The sequence below is a fragment of the Zosterops lateralis genome (assembly GCF_965231275.1).
Source record: "Zosterops lateralis genome assembly, chromosome: 2".
In the NCBI taxonomy this organism is placed as follows: domain Eukaryota; kingdom Metazoa; phylum Chordata; class Aves; order Passeriformes; family Zosteropidae; genus Zosterops; species Zosterops lateralis.
Genome location: NC_139763.1, coordinates 71,754,681 through 71,775,988, shown reverse-complemented (window position 1 = coordinate 71,775,988; position 21,308 = coordinate 71,754,681). Strand labels below are relative to the sequence as shown.

The window sequence follows — 21,308 nt, the reverse complement described above, 5'->3', positions numbered from 1 at the left end:
CAGCTATGAGCTAAGACCAAATCACACAAAGCTCTTCCAGTCTGCTCCTGAAGCCCTGCACACATGGAAGGAGACAGCATGGCCTCACTATTTCACTGCTTGGGTATCATCAGCAGGAAAAACTTCTCCAACTGGCATTTCTCACCTCAACTTGTGCCTTTTGACACTTGTCCTCCTGTCATGCACCATGCTGAAGAGCTTGGCTCTATTTTCTCCATGCCATCCTTGTGGGTACTGGCAGGGTGCTGCCAGGGTCCCCCCAAACCTCCTCCACTACAGGGTGAACAAGCCCAAATTCCTCTGCCCTCCCTCACAGTGCAAGCACTTCAGTTACTGCCCATCTTGGTGGCCTCTGTTGAAGACACTCTGAAGAGTGGGGCTATAATCTCTTCCCTCAGTCTCTGAGGGATGTCCAGATGCTGTTGGCCCCTTTGCTGCCAGGGTCACTGCTGGCTCATGCTCAGCTTGCTGTTTACCAACACTGTGGGCCTTTGCCACAGATCAGACTCAACCAGGCAACGCCAGCCTGACCTAAAACCAAAAATTCCCCATTTCCAAGCATATGATTTTGCTCTTGTCCTTTCTGAGTTATATAAGACTGCCACTGAACCATTATCCCAGCTTTTAGGCCACTCTGAATGTCAGCCTTAACCTTCAAGTTGATTCCTCCCCTCTATTTGCTCTCTCCTGCAAATCTGGTAGGCAAGCCCTCTGTCACTTCCTCTACGTAAAGGTGATAAAGGTGTTGAACAGAGGACCCAGGATAGACCTCTGCAAGAGCTCTTCCATTACCTGAAGGGTGCATTTCAACCACTACTCTCTGAGTCTGATCACGAAATTTGTCCTTTTACCTATCTGGTTGCCCACCAATCCAAACTGTAATCTCCTACCTTGGACTAAAGTGACTAATGAACACTGAGGCAAAAGAAAGTGATGAGCATCTCAGCCTCTTCTGTCTGCTGCCACTGTCACCCACCTTATCAGCACTGAGTCCACATTTTCCTTGTTCAGGCTTTTAGTACCAATGCAGCAGTAATTGCTCTTGTTGCTTTTGATGTCTCTTCCAAGTCACAACTGCAGTTGAGCTTTGACCTTCCCAACATCATCCCTACACATGCAGACAATGCTTCTACATTCCTCCCCTGAATCTTGTACCTGCTTCCACCCCACATATGCTATCTCTTGGAGATGAAGCTTTGTTAGGAGCTGTCTGCTTTTCAAGCCTGCTTCCTGATACATCTGCTCAGCTTTCTAAGGATCAGGATGCACTGAGTATCTCAATAATATACTAATACTGAGTATTAATATTCAGTAATACTAATACTTAGTAATACTAATACTCTCACATGCTTGGAGGATGCTGCCTTCTGAGAACAACCTGCTTTCTTGAGCTCCTTTGCCCTTCAGAGCTGCATTTCCTGGGATGCAGCTTTATTCCTCTGAATAAAGTGTGCTTGCCTAAAATCCCCAACCTGCCATTCTTCTGCCTGCAGCTTTCAGGATCTGCACAGCCATTTTTTCATACCTGCTACTATCAAATATGCCATTATTACATTCTACAAAAGTTTTTTATTATTAGTAATAACAGCATAATCATAAACCACATGCATTTGCCTCACTAACAAGTCAAATAACTGATATACAGTTCTGATATAGAGGATGCCAAAGTAAAGTCAGGGAATACAAACCAGATCATCAGGACAATCAGCATGTAGACCAGCCACTTGTAAGTAATTGCCTTCAGCTGTAAAATTATACCGAATATGCTCTGGCAGAACATGTTTGTCAATCTTATTGGGAATGTGAGTTCCTATCAGAAATTCATTACATAAATCCAAAATTCTGACGTTGAGGTCAACTGCCTTTTTACGCTGTAAGAAAAAGAAAGCACAAAATAGTATCTTCAGGCACAGTACAAGCAGAAGTCAAAGTTTTTAAACCTTAGAAGGCTCTTTCAAAAATGAAGCAGAAAATACAACACTTAAGATTATACCTACAGAACCAACAAAGTCATAATGCAGGGCAAGTCAACAAGATCAGATGCTCATAAAGCATTGAAATTTCAAAGAAAATGCCCATGTTTCTGCAGTAAGAAAATGTACAGTGGAGTTCAAGTAGAATTTATATAAGTTTTGCTACCTTGTAACTGACTGCTATGTAAAACACTGAATCAAAAAAAAGAGAGAAATATCTCATCTTTGAGACAAATATCCTAAAATAGATATAGAAATAAAGTTTCCTTGTTCCTGTTTGTATTGTGTTGTTTTCCAGAGACCATAAACTATTTACAGTATTTCAATCCTTCTCTTAGGAGTTCGTGATTTAGAGTTTTATCACCATCATTACAGTATCACACACATTTAATCATGCAAGATTTGCTTCAGTGAACTTGCTCACATTAGTAGAGTATGGTCTCTACTGTCTGTGTGTTCATAGCTCAAAAAAAACAATGGCTGAGGGTACATATAAAACATAACTTGTAAAATCCAAAGAATGACATAACATGATCTCTGTCCTCCCATTTCCATCCTTTCTCTTGAAAATATATCTTTGAGTTTTATTTTAAAAAGCAGAAATCCTCTGTAGCAGAAGTAAACCTCAACTTACAACAGGGAAGGATTTCTAAAGTCTTAAATAAGAATTGAAAAGAAACACTGAGCAACAAGTAAGAAAAGTGGGAGAAGCAGGGGAGGAAGAGGAAAACGTGCAAAAAATAAGTGAAACTGTAACTGAAAGGAGGTGAAGTACCACAGAACCTATAGTCAAATTAGACAAACCCCAGAGCTGAAGTTTCAGGGTTGTTCTTTGGACAAAGTAATTGTAAAAATATATTCTAGAACCATTTTCTAGGTCACAAAACACCATCAAAACCACGATCTTCAGAATAATTCTATAGCATAAATCTGGTAGAAGAGCTTTTGTACAGATCTTTTTGGAGGAGATGACTCCAATGAACAAGGAATAATTTTATACAATCAAATGAACTATGAACCGACAGAGCATCCACACCACGAAGCATGGTGTAAGCTGCTGGGTTTGGAAAATCCATCACTAATTACTGCGAAAGTATGTAAAGGCTCCAAGACATACAATCAGACCATGCCCATATATTCAATTTTGAACAAGATTTACAACTTCTGGTTATGTGAATACCCCAGGAGTGCCTGGACACACACCTGATCCCTTCTAACACGCCCCACTTGATTAACCTGTCATCAAAGGTGCGGAGTGATGCTTCTCCCTCTCTGTAAATATGCTGTTCTGACAGCTGAGTAGCTATTTTAAATATCTGATGCAGACATCAAAGAAAGAAAATAGGATCCCAGCACTTGCTTATAACTCCTCAGAACAGAAAGGAATGATGAGGACCAAACTAGGAAGAACAACCAATAATCTAAAAACTATCTTTAGAAGTGATTTAAAATAGACAAAATTCATCACTTCTAAGGTGACAAAATTCCACACAGGACAAACTGACCCAGAATCACATGATTTCACACCCCACATGCTTCATTATCTGGTCTTCTGTAGACAGACAAATTTCTGTTCATACATTGTAGCCAGAAATTACCTTTTCTTCATCCAAATGAATGCCACTGATCTCAAAATCAAACATAAAAAGTTCTGCCACTCGCCTAAAAATACAGTAAATCCCTGTTAAAATAGCCTCATTTGGTAGTAAGCATCATTTCTTAACAGATTTTGCCTTTAGTAGTTATTTATGTTTCATCTCTTTCACAGAAAATAATGTCACAGTTATATGCATGTTCTTATTAGGGACAAAGATTTCCTATGTTTTAGGTCCTTAACAATTTACTCAATGAGAAACAATTTGTCCTTTGTTCTTAGTTTAGTTGTCTGCTTTGAACATATCCTTCAAAATAATTCCAGTACCTTCATCTAGATGTTCAACCAATTTGTGCAAATTACCATTTTAATTTCCTTTCATAGCTTATTCATCCTAACATCAGAAAAATAACTTTCCAAATCTAACACCCTTGATCATGGTGAAAGAAGGAAGAAGGAAATAACTCAAACATTAGGTTTGTCTGACCATGTCAGTGAATAAATAATTCACAACTATAACAGCATAAACAGTGAATAAAACCTACTACAGCAATCATAAAGTAAGCTTTCAATAAATATGCTGCTAATCTGATTTTGAAAAATATAAATAAACTTATATAAAGTGAAATCAAGTTATGTAGTCTGTTCCCTTATTTTATTCCTAAAAACATTGACATATACACCCCAGTACAGTATATAATTTTAATCAAAAGAATATTATTGAAGAAAATCTTAAGTTTTCATTTTTTTGTTCTTGCAAGATCTCAGTTATTCAGCATAAATGTATCTTATGCTCTACAGTCACAGACACTCTCCAAGATTACACAACTACAAACATCTTAATTCCTGTGCAGGAAATTTGGTAGTGACTAATAAATTAATAATGGAGATGTGGTTTATTTCCAAGAGTTGCATTTATTAATTCAAGAAAACACAAAATATGAGTACAACAAGGAACAATATATACCATCTAAGAATCTAAATCTACAAGATTCTATTGATAATCTATAAAGATCTATAAGCATTAATAAGTACCTCGTTTCTGGATCTAAGGAACTCATTACAGTATCATCAGCTAGCAGACGTCTCAGACTCTGACACAGTTCAACATCTGTATTTAATCTGAAAAGATACAGAGTAAAAGAATCATGCATTAGCAACTGACTAGTTTCTTGGTGTTATTCATTCAAAGGCAGTATTTAGTGAAACAACATTAAAAACCAAGGACTTGTGCATCTGACGGAAAAATACATTTGGATGGTATTTTGTGGCAATATGAGCAAGTCTAACACTGACTGCTTATTTTTTAATAAACAAAGACAATCATGGCGACAGCATAAAGGTGGGAGAATGGTTTTCTAGCCCTTATTTTGAAAGGACTCCCTTAAAGGAAAACCTATGCTCAAGTTAGCCATCAGATAAATGTGCTGCTGACTGCCAGTGAGACCGACTAAGAGCTTACCATCCCCAGAACATCTCCACACACCAAGCACTGTTCCCATGCAGATAACACTGTGTCCACCAGATTTGCTGGGCAACAACACACATGCACACAATAGTTTATGAGCCTCTCAAGACAATATGTGCATAATTTCTTACAAATTTTAGATATTGAAGTCATATTGTTATACATGGTGTGCTTAATCAAAGTCCTGAAAAATCCACTTCCAAGCATTCTGTACATAAACTTTACAACCACGAGAGAATTGTCACAAGTCGTAGAAAAATGTCACTTGAGCCCCTGATGGGCTTCACTGACACCGAGTCATAAACTGCAACTAAAATAGAAAAGCCTTTCAAGAGATAATGTAACAAAAGTAACCCCTTAATTATCTGTAACAGAAGAATGACACTGTTCCCATGCACAAATATTTTTTGTTGATTGGTTTTCATAGATGACCATGCAGTAATTTTTAAAGCTGCATATGGAAATAGAGAAAAAAGAAAAAAAAAAAAAGAAGAAAACAAAAATAAAAAAGAAAACATACTTCTCTACCACAGTACCAATGTTCCTGCAAGCTTCTTCAGCAGCCTCTCTGAATGCAAAGTCAGGGTGGGCAACTTTTACAAAATCAGCCTAACACAGTAGAAGAAGAAAACAGTGAGGCAAAAAGACAAATTAAAAAAAAAATCCTGGCTTATAAATAAATTGCATTCAAGTAGTTCCATTTATATTAACATTTATATTAACATTTATTTCTACAGTTCTATGCAATAATTTTGTAGAATTTGCCTTTTTTTGTCTAAAACATAAAGCTGATTGGAAAACTTTGCTGACAATTATTAAACCACACAGTGCCTGTGTCTTTCCAATAAGCATCATTAATTCACACACTTCTTAAAACATTTTAACATTAGTGTGTATCTTAAAGAGTTCTTACCACACAGAACTACTCCAACATATTTAAATGTTATTAAAAAAGATTCTTAAAACTGTTTTCTAATAAAGAAGAAAGTACACCACCAAATGTGCATATTTCCTAAAAGGAAGAAATACTGATTTTTTGTAAAACTCCAAATACTTCAGGGAGTTCATAAGGCTAGAAGGATGCTAAAAGGGGCTGGGGAGCTAGGGGCTTCCAGGACTGCTGACATGAATTCAGGGCAGTTTTAGCATTGAAATTATAGACTTAAAATATCAGGAATATATTTAAAATCTAGGAATATATTTAAGACATTAGGCACAATTTTACAGAAAGTACATGCAACAAGCTGACAGTCTAAAATATGATTGCAATTTTATTTAAAAGGCAGCCTTAGAAATGTTACACACTTAAAATTTTTACTTCTTAGATTTCGTTTTTTAAATCTTGTATAATACTGACAGAAAAGGTGCTGAATGACAGATATCAAAATTCCTAACAAATAACAATCACCAAATAACTTCCAGATAGTTCTGCAAGCTGCGCATCTGTGAACATAAAAAGCCTGAATATAGCACAAAGGAGATAGTTTTAACTCAGCAAACTGATACAAAACTATGGCCATTGAATTCTGACATTAATGTTTTGCTTAGGTATTGATTGATTAAGCAGAACTAGCCATAGTATATACAAAACATAAGAAATAGTGACTTGACAGAGCTTGTAAGTACTTTCAGAAGGAAAAAGATGGCACAAAAGATGTCTTAAACCTACAAAAGAATAAGAAATAAGATTGGAGAACTGAAAACACACAGAGACATTCAAATGTGAAAACCCAAGTGACCTCAAACTACTCAGTGACCTATTCCCTAAGAACTGATTTCAGTATGAAGGTTGGTTCTGCTTCCTTCAACCAAAGAATGATGCTTTAATAAAAGATATACTTAGGGTAAACTTCCAGAGAGCAATATGAAATGCTCTATTAAACGTAAAATTTTGTGATGCAAAATATCGGACCAAGTGCTCTAAATCTGTGGACCACAAAAACTACAGTCTAAGAAATTGTTGCCTTTTTCTTGTGTTAATAAAAAAGTGATACTGTTGAGTTTCATCTGCTACCTTTACTCTGACAGCTCTTTACGGACCTTCACCTATAAATGATCCTAACTTAAGACACGTGGATTGCCACTCCAACATTAAGTCTGAAATCAAATCCTTCTTTTCCCCAATATAAGTGGCACTGGAGAGCTTATGCATTATATTGCAGCAGAAACACAAGTATGATTTCACTGTTGTTTTTTCTTGTTGTGACTTCTACATTATTTTTGCATCTGTCTTAAAAATAACTGGACAGTTTGACAGGATTTGTACTTAGCTATCATTTGGTAAAAGCCTTTGTAATTCGCTTTCAATCAATTTAATTTTCTGTTGTGACACAAAACCTCATGGAGCTGATCTGCTATTTACTTCAGTGCCGAAAATCATAAAATTGACCAAGGTATAAGCTCAGCCAGTTTAAAAGAATTTATGTAAAAATAAAAAAAGTAACATACCAAGTCTGCTACTCTGCACAGGCTATCTGAAAGCTGATCAAAGATCTTTACAGTCTCTGGCCCAGGCGGTGTTGAACACGCCTTCTGGACGAGCTGCTCAGAATCTTGCAATGCTTTGTCCTGTGCTTCTTGAAATCCTTCTGGACAGCTCAGTTCGGGAACACCAAACAGACCCTGCAGAGCAGAAAACAATAAAAACACATCACTATTGCCCACCTTGATTTCTGCTCCTTTGTTTAAAGACTGAATTATCACCATAGAATTTTACCAAAGTGACCCTAGCTAGCATACTGTAACACTTCACTGCCTAGCAGCACCAGATACCAACAGATTGCAGACAATAGGACAGTTGTCTCACTAAATGAGCCCCCAATACTGGAAGCAGACCTCAAAGGAATAATCAACAACAATTGAAAATGTTTGCGGAATGAACAGTTTTATTTCTGAAGTTCCTATCAAGCCTGGCTCTGTCTCACAGGGCAAGGTAAACACATTTGTGCAGGGTAAATGCAGATGGCACTTATGTTCTGCATTTGTGGAAGACACTTACAGAGGTTCTACCGCTGATCAAACAAAATTACTAATGCTAGCAGATACAGAAATTCCAAAGTGCGGACCTATAATGGGAAAAAGATTTCAAAGAATCACAGAATCCCCTGAGTTGGAAGTGATACCTAAAGATTTTTGGTTTTTATGTATGCTTCATGTATTTGTAGCTTTGTAGACTATTAATACTCAGCTGTAACTTCTAGCACTTTTCCAGCTCCCTTTCTCACAGCTAACAAACTCCTATTGATGCGTTCTTGAAATTCTGTTTAGTCTTGCCTCTTAGTTTAGCAAGGGCACTTTATTTTGCACCATGTATCACAGACATAATAAAATGCAGAGTTAGAAGACTGGGGATGGGGGGGAGGCTCCAGTGGGGCTGAACCCAGGGGCGAAATTATCTAACCCAACTGTTCTTCTAATTGGAAAATATTTGAAAGGTACACCAACCAAGTAACCTTATAAAAACTGTAGAACTATTGTATCACATGTATGGATCATCATGTAGGGCACCTTGAAGGCTTCCAATAAAAGATTTGCTTTTATATTATCATTTTAACACTGTGTGGGAAAGTTTTTTGTTTTATCTGACATGACAGAAGGGATCCACAAAGATGACTGAAGTCCAGTTCCTGGCCCTGCACAGCAGCCTCCCCAAGAGTCACACCATGTGTCTGAGAGCACTGCCCAAATACTCCTTGAACTTTGCCAGTCTTGGTGCTGCGATCATTTCCCTGAGGAGCCTGTTCCAGTGCTCAACCACTCCTTGGGTGAAAAACCTTGTCCTAGCAAATCCTTAATTTCATTTAAGTTAAAGCCAGTTAAATCTCTTCAAGGAATACACTCCCTTTGCAACTGCCCAACTACAACATGAGCATCTCCTCACCCCCTGATACAGCACTGAACAGTGAAAGGTATGTGATTTCACACAGTATCTATCCATTCCCAAATTCAACCTCAGTATATAAAAATCACAATCTGGATTTTCAAGTCTGCAGTCCAGTCAGTTTATAATCTACTTTCTGCAAACTCTTCGTGTTTTAGCAGTCAGCTGCAGGTTTGCAGATAGCTTGCTAGTATTTATCCAAATAAAACAAAAAGCTACAAATTGACAGCTCATCTGTACAAGTTTATATTCTGAAGCAAAAGCAACCCTTCAAGTACACATCCAAACATTCTGGGTTGCTTTTTCCTATTTTTTTTCTGTCACTGTTGACAAAAGCACCTTCTGGTTTTTGCTAAAGAAAACCTTTCCTCACACTTCCCTTGTTTTAATTTATTATTTGGGAACATGAACTGGACTGAAGTGAACATTGAGAAAGGTATCTTTATATCTACACACGTGTGCAAGCAAACATAAATATACTTGTATCACAGCACTCTTGAATAATGTTTGCTGTGTAAGACACTCGAGACTGCTCCTTCACTCAGATCCTCGGCCAGAAGATGCAGTGTCCTGCAATAGTCCTGAGAGCTCCAGGTCTTCCTGCTGCCCCCCATCATCACCCACCCTCCCCAAACCAGCTCTTCCTGCACATGTAGTGCCCTGTGATCAGGATGTATTTCCTCTTAGAGATAAATTAGCCATGGAACTCCTCTCACATATGATATCAAGTTTAACATAAAAATTTTAAAATTACGAAAAAATGAAGCCTGGCGCAGTTCTCTCTTTTCTTTAATGGCGTTGGCTGCATGGCTGAAACATTTCTGTCTTCGCTTGGTCTCGCTATTTACATCCTACCTGGCCCTGCCTCTCTGTGAGCCTGAAATACACACCTCTATTCCAAAAGAGCTGTGGGCCAAGTGAATCATCTGAAACTCAGTCCCTAGACCAACTAAATGGACAACATTTAACTGGACTATTTCCTGAAGCAAGATTTACACCAGTGTCTTTGCAGAGGCATGAGAACCTGAAGAAAAGTTTCCCAAGCAAGTGCCAGATTTTAAACTGATTTGTCCTCTCTAAAACTCAAAGTTCACCAGCTCCACCAGGCTGGGCACCATGGCAGGAACAGCTGAGTCAGCAGGTAAACACCTGGATTTCACAGCTGCACCTATTCTGTATGCACTGTGTCATCTTACCCTCTCCGAGAGCCTGTTGACACACATTAACAAACGTCCCTGATTCACCCTAAAAAGTTACGTATCAGAAAACCCAAGTGCCGCCAAGTCCGCAAAAAATCCTTTTTTGGCCACAGGTAAAACATCAGGAATAAGGCCCAGGCAAGGGGATGTGGCTGCTCTTGAAGCACCCACTGGCACGGCAGTGACACGGGAAGGATGGCACAGGCAGGGGAGGGCTGGCAGGGAGGGCTCATGGAAGGGAAATCCCACTTCATGGACATCTGGGCACCACTCAGACTCAAAGCGTTCCCACGCACAGGGCCACCACTGTCAAACGCTTCTGTCCCCAAAAGCTACAACGTTTGGGTTTGCTAGAGCCAATATAAACTCATATATATACACAAGAGAAAAATCATCTCCAAAAAAAACCCTTAAAACGGTTCACACGAGCAGAGCGAAGCACGAGGCTGCAGCAGCCAGGGCGGCCTCCCGCCGCAGCAGGCCCGGCCCGGCCCGGCCCGGCCCTCCCCTCCCGCCGCTTACCGTGTCCCTGCCCGTGGCGCCGCCGCGCAGCGCCGGCTGCTGCTGCTGCCTCGCATCGAAGGCGGTGCCCACGGGACACCAGCTGGTGCTGACGGCCCGGCAGCCCTGCCCCGCAGCCCGGCCCCGCAGCGCCCGGCCCAGCGCCGCGGGCAGCGCCCGCCGCCAGCCGCCCAGCATGGCACAACACGGCCCGGCACAGCCCGGCACAGCCCGGCCTCCGCAGGCCCCGCTCGGCCGCGACCTCCGCGCGTCCCCGCCGAGGGGAGGAGCGGCGGCAGGAGGCGGAGCGAGGCGGAGTGAGGAGGAGCTCGGGGCTCCTCAGCCGGCCGGGCACCTCAGCCCGGGGCTGGCAGCGTTGCCCCGCCTGCTTCCCTTTCCGCCTCAGCAGCGCCCGGCCTGGCCGCACCCGGGCCTCTGCCGGCTGATGGCTGTCCCATACCTTCTCTAGTTGAACATAAGTCCCTCTTTAAAAAGGTTTTCCGGTCTAGGTGTTTCTGTGATACACACTTGAGGCGTGTGGCTTACTGGGAAAAAAATCTTCGTCTTGCTGACAAATAGCCAGTTCCTCTCTCTGCCCTCGCTGTTGTTTGAGAGGTGCAGCCGTCCCTCCTAAATTAACCCACCAGCCCCTTCCCCCTGGGCTCTGTGATCCGCGCTCGGGGTTCCCGCACTGTGGGGACATGCCCACATTCCCCTGTGCCCCGAGGTGCTGGTGGGGAGCCAGGCCTGGTGCTCCCAACACTGCATTTGCACTCAGTTTCCTGATGCTGACCCGTCTCTATTGGCATCTCTACTTTATTCTCTTCTAAGAGAAGTGAATGAGGCTTCCCGTCTTTTTTTAAAATATTTTTTGGGGTTTTAGAAGATGAAGAGAGGGGGGGAAGAAAAAGAAAAATTGGGGGGAAAAATGACAGAATTAGTGTTTTATGGCACAGGAAATATCTCTTGATCAGTTCTTTGGCATGGCTGCTTCAGTATTGATTAAATATTATCTTTGATCTGGGAGAATTTGTTTTGCATCAGCTGACTCTGAAGTACAGCAGCTTTATGCTGTATTTTTGCACTGGCCTTGAATATCTGCCTGCATCAGAGAATCCACATGGCACTTCCTCGTATCACTCCATTTTGCTCTATTTCAGACCTGTGACTACACAGAGAGCAAAGAACCATATTTAAAAGCTGTAAATGAAACAAGGAAACTTGCTTGCGCCACACAGCGAGCAGCTTCTGTGGAGATATCAAACTACACTACTTTCAAGTTTTAAATTTATTTCAAAGTGGCTGGATGCAAACTAACAGAGTTTCAAGTCCATCTACATGCCACATTGGAAGATATAAACTGGCTTGGAAGTAACTGTTGCTTCTTGTTTACACAAGATGTCCCGCACAACATAATTCTGGAACTTTTCTTTTATTTCATCCCACTTTGCTTTAAAACTTGTTCTTCAGAACTGTGGTACACACCGCTACTGAATGCCTGCAGTAAGTCACCAAACCACTAATGTGTTGAGCCCAGCACTGTAGATTCTGAAGACTTGTCAGAAGAAGACTTCTGAGACTTCTTTGTGCAGAAGCTGTTCCTGAAACCAACCATTTTCTGTTGAATCCAGCAGGAATTGTCAAACAGATAACAGCTTTCCTAGGGAGGGCTGAAGGGCACGCAGCCAGCAGGGATAACGTGGCATTACGGGGTGGGTGGCAGCGGCTCCAGCGGGTCAGCGCTGCCGAACAGGAGGAACCCAGAGAAGGTGGTGTCATCATCACCATCTGCAAAGAGCCCATTGAAGGACTCTCCTTGGTGGGCCTGCAGCCACACCTCGTCTCCTCCCTGCAGCTCCAGGATGGCGGCTCCCGAGGCCTGGTCCTCCGCGCTCTGGTACCTGTCCACCGTGTGCAGCATCTTGATGCCGTTCTTAACCAGAGCTACCCGCACGTTCCTTGAGTAGACGGTGATGTGGTAGGTGAAATAGTAAACGCCGGGGTGTTTGCAGGTGAACTTGCCAGTAGCTGAGTTGAAGTCGTTCAGACTGTTATACAGCACCTTGTCAAACCTGATCGGGCGATTCGGGGGGGGAAACTTGGTGTTGGCTGTAAGGCCAACACTGAAAGCGCTCCTTGGCAGGACTCCTGGGGCACCTACATTCCCCTTGTCTCCTCTGTCTCCTTTCAAGCCTCTTTCCCCCTGAACTCCTGGATCACCCTGTGGCCCAATAGCTCCAATATTACCTTTAGGACCTGGATTACCAATCGGGCCAATCGGCCCTGGGAAGCCAACCCTTCCAGGATGGCCAATTTCACCCTTTGTCCCTTTTGGACCTATGGGTCCAATGTCTCCTTTTAACCCCTTTTGTCCTTGCAGTCCCAGCTCTCCCTTCTGACCTTTGTAACCCACTGATCCTATAAATCCTTTTGGTCCCAGTTTCCCAGGTGGTCCTCTTTCTCCTTTGTCTCCTTTGTTCCCCTTCTCTTCAACAGTCCCATTGGTTCCTAAAGGGAAAAAAACCAAAACCAAAACCAAATAATAATAAAAACAAACCAAAACAAAACAACTTCACAACTTTCTTGTGATCCTCCATTGGACGGCTCAAATTGAGTTTCATCATGAGGTGATAGATGTGCAGGTGATACTGTGCATACTGTGCTCACTGTACACAGTTTCTAATACATTTAAGTGCAGGATAAGCATAATGTCAGAAAAGCTTGTTATTTTGTTAGAAAACAGGTGCTCTGGCTGGCAGCAGCAAGAATAAGCTCAAAGAAAGGAAGGTTGTCTATAGGCTGATGATAACACTGACATCTCACATCATCTCATACAAAAGCTGCATCTGCTCACACTTTTTTACAGCCTTTGGTGTACAAAATGGGTGAGAGGGTTCACAATTTAATCAGAGGAAGAAGAAGATTTATTTTTTTTACAACATCCTGAACTTGCTTGCCACATATTTCTATAATTTCTACACGATGTTGCTATAATTTCTACATATAATTTCTACTTTTCTTGGGTTAAGTAGATTGCTACTACAGCACAACTAAAGGCTTTTTGTCCTGGTTACTTGCCACCCTATGCTTTATTTATCCTTCATCCATCATTGATCTGAAGATCAAAGCCCTCAAAACTGCTCTGGTTGCTGCACAAGGTTTTGAAGTTGAAGATCTCATTATGTGAAAGGCACTTTAGCTGTTGATAGACAAAAGCCACCATAAAGAACATATGCTCAATCCATCAGGAAGAGAAGCTGATCAATTCTGTTCAACAGTCTTTGGCTTCTCACGTTAGGAATAATGCTGTTTGTACTGTTTGCTGTTCTCAATTAAGAAATCAGAGAATTTAAAATAGATGAGATTGTATGATGAGTTCACAAACACAAGGGCAGAAATTCATAGACAAATATTAAATTGAAATATTTCTCTGACCTTGTTCACCTTTCTCTCCATTGACACCATCTTTTCCTGGAGTGCCAGGAATTCCTGGTTTGCCTAGTAGAGAAATCAAAACACAGATTTTCATTGAACAAATTACCAGAAAATTTTGGAAGAGTCCTTCTTTAATCCTTCCTCTTCAAGCCCGGCCAAAGAGTAATGTAAAGCATACCCTTATTCCTGACTTTTAGTGTCTGCCACTGCTGGTACTTTTATCTTATGGGGAGATTGACAAAGAACAGAGAAACTCTGCTTGAGGATGGTGCTTTTTGGTTGCAGAAGGAATCCTTGGCATAAAGATGTGAGTTATTGAGACATGTACAGTGTGAAAACTTCTCTTGTTGCCTCCATCCATGGAGTTCAGCAAGAAGAATTGCTGGGGCAGGAAGCCTAGCAGTGTCCTAATCCAGGACAAAGGCATTCACAATCTTGATCCCTGCACCTGATATGACTTGGACTTTCTACTGTTCTACAGAGAGCAATTATAGAAGTTATTTTTGTAGTATAGAGGTAGTACAGAAGACCAAGAGGTCCATGATCAAATAATTGGATACATCCCAAGTGCAGCAACAGAAGAAGAATAGAGTTGGCAGTTTGGTTGTAATCACACTCTAAGAGTAGCTCTCCAGCCATATGGGCCAGAGAACAGTTCTTTAGCAGTTTCCTGCACAATGGGTGCACCCCAGCATCTGCTGAAATTTCACTGACTTGGTAAGGAACAAAATTACTTCTCATATATTAAACCACAAAGATATACCTACATAGAGTATAAAGAATGGTGCATTCACCCCACTTTGTTCAAACAAAGAATAGTCAGTACATTGATCATAACAGATGAATTTAGGAAAAAAAGGTTGGGAGTTTATCCAAATCCAATGATACCAGGATGACTCAGTGGAGTGCAGGAATGGCCTTTAGAAAATAAATTAAAATAACAAAGCTTTAGGTTTTCTGTTTGTCAGACCTTTCTGGAACCCTGCATACAGAAAAAGAGGGCAGTTAAATGCATGTGCCTATTAAGATGCTCATGGAAATCTTTGTTTCTTTCTATATTTTAAAAGGATGAAGTGTTATATGTCCACATGCCTGAAGATTGTGCAATCCTGGCCTTGATATTCCAGCATGGATACAAGGGCCATCATTAACCTAAGGCTTAAGATATTATGGGGATGATTAGCTTTAGGATTCTGAGATTATCTCTGGCTTTGATATGTCACACAAATCTCTGTTATAACCTACTGGAGCAGACATAAATCCTACACTGTTGTTCAATAATCTCCATTTCTGAACTTACTCTCCTGACTCTTGAGTTACAGCAAGTAGGAACACTCAGAATCAAGTCCAACAAATGTATAATTTAGATAAGAGAGGAATCTTCTTACTATTGAATACTTCCTAGTACACCAAACAAGGTATCAGCTGTTGCTTTTTTTGTTTAGTGGGCTTGAAGGTCTTTGCAGAAATATAGTTTCTATCTTAGAGAAGTAGGAGTAGGTTTGCAGGCTTTAAATTTTTCAAATAGACTTGAAAATATTCCGATGATAGAAGGTAGAACCTTTTTTCTTTTTTATCCTTTGAACCTGACATCTCCACAGTATTTCCTGTCTTGCTTTCATTATTAAGCCTTTCTTTATATTTCCTTCTTCAAACAGGTAAATGATAAATGTCTAAAATGTTTTCTGAAGGCTACGCAGAATAATCCCATTCATGCAGAGTAACTACAGACAAATTTGGGAGTGAATGGCATTGATTTGATTAAATGATTCATTCTGAACGTAGTACCTGTATCTCCCTTGTCTCCTTTTGACCCGTCACGTCCATCACGACCAGGTATTCCATTGTGCCCAGGATTGCCAGGGATGCCAGGATACCCCTGGGTGCAGACGTCCTGGTTTTGTGTTTCTGCTGTGCTGACTACAATAGCCAGCAGTACAATCCAGCTTTTCATTCTTTAGATAGGTTATATGACTTTGGCTGAAATGTTTAAGAAGAAAAAGTACATCTGCCTATGTCTACATTAGAAAGGAATGCAGGGTGGTGGAGGGAGGAAAATAAGGAAATGGGTTTTCACCATGTCTATTCTTTCATTTATAAATCTCTATTTAGCATTAATTACAGTTCTGGAAACTACCAAGTGCTATTTAAAATAATTATTTAGTGGAGATATCACTCATAGCATCATTCCACATTTAAAATATTAGCTTTACACAATTCTCCGTCCACATTTCTCCCTGCACCAATTTGTGACTGCACAGTTGTACCTTTCATCTCCCAGGAGATGGTGCCATGGGGAGGTCAGCTAAGGCAATTCAACCCCCTCATTCAGCACAAAGCAATCACTTCTTAATTTATTTTTTTAATTATTATTATTCACTCGAATTAGTCCTCTACTGGGTTAATAAGTGGAATGACCTCGGAAGAGGGGTTAGAGCTGGAGCAGTGTGAGATGAGGGCAAAGGTGTGAGGGATCAAGTAAGAGTTTTTTGGCAAAAACAAGTCTTTGGCTGGGTGCTCCCAATTCGTGTAACTTTGCTACTAAAAGTCCAGTTTATCTTTTCACTAGAGAGTCCCTCCTATATAATGTCTTTTAATAAAGGCCCATTTAAATACATTAACACTTAATCCTGGACACAGCTGGTTTAATTGAGTGTAAGAGCAATTATTGGGAAGAGATTAGACTGAGGAACAAAAAGCAAATAGCAACAAAATTTATACCTGTTTGATTTGGAATTAATATCCATAAATGTCTAATGCACAGAAGCTTCAGCTATATAGGTTAAGTACTTAAACAGGTTAAAGTGATGGTTAGAAGGAGTAAATTTTACACAATTGGCTTTGGAGTTAGTTATTTTATTAATGAGGAATAAGATCAGTATTTCTTTTGCAATATTAACTAACATTAACTAGAAAATGATGTCTTTAATCTCTTCAGCACAATTTCTCACTCTCATGAAACAATGCACACACGTACCATGTAGAGACACCAGTATGTCCTCAATAAGAGCAATTACACCCTTAACCTGATTTATAGTGTAAGCCTTTAGCTTTGGAACATGTTCCTTAATCTTTTTATTCTGTGCTTAGAAAAGCTCCCCATTCTGGAACCATTATTAGAAATGATTTATGGTGTCTTTGCCAATGGATTTACTCAGAGATGTTTGATCACTAACCAGAAAAATCCCACTTTTTCTGCTGCTGCTGGTTGGCACTAAAGAAAGATGAAAATAGATAAAGCATTTGCTCCTTCTAAGGTATAGAAGTATTTGCTGCCTTAGTCAAAGGACTCCAGAAGAGTGCAAAAGGAAGAAGTGCTCTGTATGGGGCTGTTAGGATACGATGCATCCCATGGAGAAGTCTGACAGTCCTCATCCACTTACAGAGAACTCACCCTATTCCCAGTTTTCTAGGGAAGTGTTTCTTGCCTAAAGAACAGACAATGTAGTCCCCATACATGCACTCCTCTCCATAACCTGAAATCAATATCATCATCACATATATAGGAACTTTGTTCTTACCTTGTTCACTTGGTACCTGCAGTGTTCTTGAGCATCTTTAAACAGTGTAAAAGCTTCATGTGAAGGAATGCACACTCCGATATGTGCCTTGAGGACAAGCACTTGTTTGGTCATTAAATTCTCAAAGGTCAGTGGTTTAATTTTGAGAGCTGTTCAATAATTAAAACAGAGGTTTAAAGTGGAATCTTGCTATTTATTCCAATATTAAGCTGAAGTGCTCTGTACTTCACCTTTTACCACTGTTATATGAAAGAAAAATGTTAAAATGGATCAATCAGGCTTTCATTTCCCCGTTCCTTTGTACAAATACATCACACAAATGTTAGTTTCCGACAGCTTGGTTGATTTGTGTGATGGAAAAGGTGTCACACTATTATTGTGATGCTAAAATATGTAATGAAGTTCATTTCTGAGTCAGGCAATTTACAATGGATTTAGGACAAAGACTGTGGAAATTAAAACTAAAAATGCTGAGAATGTGGCATTACAATTATTAGGAGATTATGGAAAAGACGTAACGAGGTTGAATTAAAGTAAATAAATAGAATTACAAAGTTTTTCATATGTAATTAGCAGGCTGTCTATCTAGCTGTTCAAACAAAAGTGAAAGCTATTGTGCTACTAAATTATATATTATTGGTAAATAATTTGAAAAAGCCATAACTCAATTCTTAATTCTGCCTTCTTGAAACTACTGAAACTGTTGCTTAAGGCCTTGTGGAAGTCAACTGAGCTTATCATCAACTCCCTAAACACTGATCATCAACAGTGAAGGATAAAACCAAAAATAACAGGAGTTAATGTGTTACAGGAAGTGGCCTTAATTCACCCTTTTGGTTCAAGTGCTGCAGTGTCCGAGGGCGTCACCACACTGCAAAGGTGGGACATGTCCCTCAGCACCGCAGAGAGACGAAGTTCTCTGTAAGATCTTCACCACCACCCTGTGGCACCACCAAAATACTGCAAGAGTTGAATTGCCCTGGCATGAACCTGGGACATTTTGTCCACCGCGTTCTGAGGAAGGACCATGTGCAGCAATTCGCTGCTCTACTTGAATGAACTTCTGTAGCCAAATTAACCGCGCTGCTATGCTGAGAAGAAGAAACGAGAGCCACAATGAACAATCCTTTTCTCTTTACTCACTAAGCATCACCTAAAATTTTCTAAGCCTGCTAAGCCTCAGCCTCCTTTCTCACTTAAAAGTTTGGGTCATTAAAAAACAGCCCATCCTGCCAGTTAGGAATAATGTCATTCATTAGTTACCTATACCTTGATGGACCTGGCAGTTAGTCTGGTTTGATGCATTTTTAACAGGCAACCAAGAAAAGTGGTGTAGAAATAGCCTTAAAGACAAATGTTCCCTTCAGCTGCTTTTTAGTGTCTTGTCTCATCAGAGAATAATGATTTGAAAATAATTACACAGGAGCTAGAGTTCATCATTTGTTCTTAAAAAACATTGCATCTGAAAGGCAGGAGATGAAGTGGGTTTTAGATTGATTGCTGTGCTAATTACCTTTGTTAGGAGATGAATATGACAGCAATGACCATGATGGTTAATTAGATATACCTGACCTTATTAGCAGAGCAGTTTCTAGACTTTTTCAGTAAGTCAGTATCTCTGAAGTCTTATAAGGTGTGCTTATAGGAAGGGGCCATGGTGAACCTGGGGCTCCCCCTTTCTTCTTGAGCTGTTTTAGCTTTCCTGAAAAAAAATCCCCAGGAGCAACAGTTGATAAATCCTACATCACCTTGTGTTTTTAAAAAAAGTCAGCCCTTGAAGAGCAGTGGTACTCCTTCCTCTGCTGACCTCTGCCCTCTCAGACCTGCCCTTCTGAACTTCACTGACTTAATTCCAGTGATGTGGATGGACACCTTCTAACCTCTACTTGTCTGCAGAGTGGTTTGGCTGCCATTGCAGTGTCCCACTCTGAATGCTTAAAACATTAAAATGACTCAGATAAATGCTGTCCAGGTGTCAATCACACACCCCCACACACCCCAAGACGCACAATGGAAATGTAGGATGTAGTGGTGTAATGTAAACAGAGGGAAGGTGTGATGGATGCAGGTCACTTGCTGTAGATGTCAGCAGAGACATTTGGGGATGCCACATGGAGTGTTACAAAGGAGGTGTAGGTGTAAACACACGTACACACACACACACGTGTCTGTTTTTAAAAACCAGAGCCTAAATACCTAATAGTGGCAGTAGGTGAGTTCTCAGTCCCAGGCACTGAACAAGCTCTGATTGCAGTGAACTAAACAGACTTAACAAAAAAAGTGTTCTGCTGACAGTTAATAGAGTTCTGTCATATTCTCACAATTATATATCCTCTAGATAGAGTAAGTAGATTTTGTAAAGCATTTAGAAACACATTTATTTGTGTAAGGAGTATTTGTGTGCTTTCCTTACAAGCTACATGGTGTGCTGTTTTTCACTGCTGAGTTTTTCATTTCTCCTTTGATTCTGGAACATGAAAAGGCCTGAGTCTTTGTCTCTGTTACTAAGCACAGATCATCATGCAGCCTTTGGAAAAATCCTAAACAAACAACAACAACAAAAAAATAAATCTAAGACAAGCACTGCTATTTCTGTGCAAAGTAAAAGCTCCATCTGATGGATCAGCTCTCAAGGAACTTAAAAGCTGATGGCACAGAACAATCTATAGGATTTAGCCTGACTGCCCAAGCATGAAATGAAATGCACAAATGAGCTCAGCCTGGCCAGATGAACCACAGGGTCCTTAGAAAGCCTATTGATTGCTACACCCTACTCCAGTGTTTGCTTAGGGTATGTTTTTATGTCATCCAATCTATCTCATCAAGTGCTCAAACTGTGCCTTTCACTTTAATGTTGGAGCACTCAGCACACATCCCACCGCAACAGCAGCCACATTGGGAGGCAGAAACTATCATCTTTGAGACGAACCAAAAAACATAAGAGCCTAGATATTGAAAAGAGAGGTAAAGAAATAGCAAACCAACTACAATGCTAGGATTTGAACTCATCAAAACATTTCTGACGAAAAGATTTCAGCAAAGTATGTTATTTTGTTAAAGCTGGTGTGTTCTCAGCAAAACACAATTTTTGACACAGCCTGGAGCAGGAAGGACACAGGCACACCTTTCAGGCATGGCCCTCTGCCCTGTTAGAATAATGAGATACAAAAAACTTCCCTGAATCAGAGAAGTTGAATCCCCAGCTGCATTGTCCATTGCTCTGTCAAGCAGGCAGGTAAGCCTGTTCACATATATGTGCAGAACATACCTTTTGGGTGAACCCCTTTAAATGGTTTTGCTTTTGTTCCAACAAAAATAAAATCTAATCTTCCTTACCCACGGTGCAGTACTTAAGTCACCATCCTCTGTTAGCAGGAGCTTTACTAGACAGAAGCTGCACCTGTATGTATGCCAAGGGGTACTGTGTGAACCCTCTGCCAGGACAAGGTAAAGCACAGTAATCACAGGATGAGATAGCAACAAGTATGGCTTTGCCGGAACAAGAAAGACTTCAACACCAGAACCAGGCATTGTTAAAATGAACTTGTGCTGGGAAGTACTGAAGCTGTTACTGGGAAAGCAAGAGAGGATGGTGTGACTTTTTCTTTAAAATACTAGAAGAAATATGACAGCTGATACATTTTTACATCACAAAGGAAGTTTTGTAGACAATAAAATAAACCACAACAATTTTAAAACTGCACAAATAAAGTTTTGTAAGACACAGATGAGAACTT

General features: G+C 40.5%; 2 protein-coding genes across 2 annotated transcripts in view; both read right to left on the bottom strand.

The window, feature by feature from the left end:
* The window catches only part of MIPEP (mitochondrial intermediate peptidase), a 66,707-nt gene extending 55,879 nt beyond the window's left edge, over positions 1-10,828 (bottom strand). Inside the window, exons 1-6 of the mRNA XM_083884875.1 lie at positions 10,637-10,828; positions 7,484-7,657; positions 5,556-5,644; positions 4,603-4,689; positions 3,572-3,635; positions 1,689-1,871 (exon numbers count right to left, since the gene is read on the bottom strand). Of these exons, the coding sequence (XP_083741001.1) occupies positions 1,689-1,871; positions 3,572-3,635; positions 4,603-4,689; positions 5,556-5,644; positions 7,484-7,657; positions 10,637-10,813 (774 nt within the window). The 5' untranslated portion in view covers positions 10,814-10,828. The remainder of the gene's footprint in view (positions 1-1,688; positions 1,872-3,571; positions 3,636-4,602; positions 4,690-5,555; positions 5,645-7,483; positions 7,658-10,636) is intronic.
* Positions 10,829-12,199: 1,371 nt separating this feature from the next.
* LOC310905887 (uncharacterized protein) lies at positions 12,200-17,702 on the bottom strand. The gene is made up of 4 exons (XM_083854680.1): positions 17,572-17,702; positions 15,839-16,030; positions 14,051-14,113; positions 12,200-13,123 (listed from the first exon to the last, which is right to left on the bottom strand). The coding sequence occupies exons 2-4, from the start codon at positions 16,002-16,004 to the stop codon at positions 12,321-12,323; spliced, it is 1,032 nt and encodes a 343-aa protein (XP_083710806.1). The 5' UTR covers positions 16,005-16,030; positions 17,572-17,702; the 3' UTR covers positions 12,200-12,320.
* Positions 17,703-21,308: the final 3,606 nt, after the last annotated feature.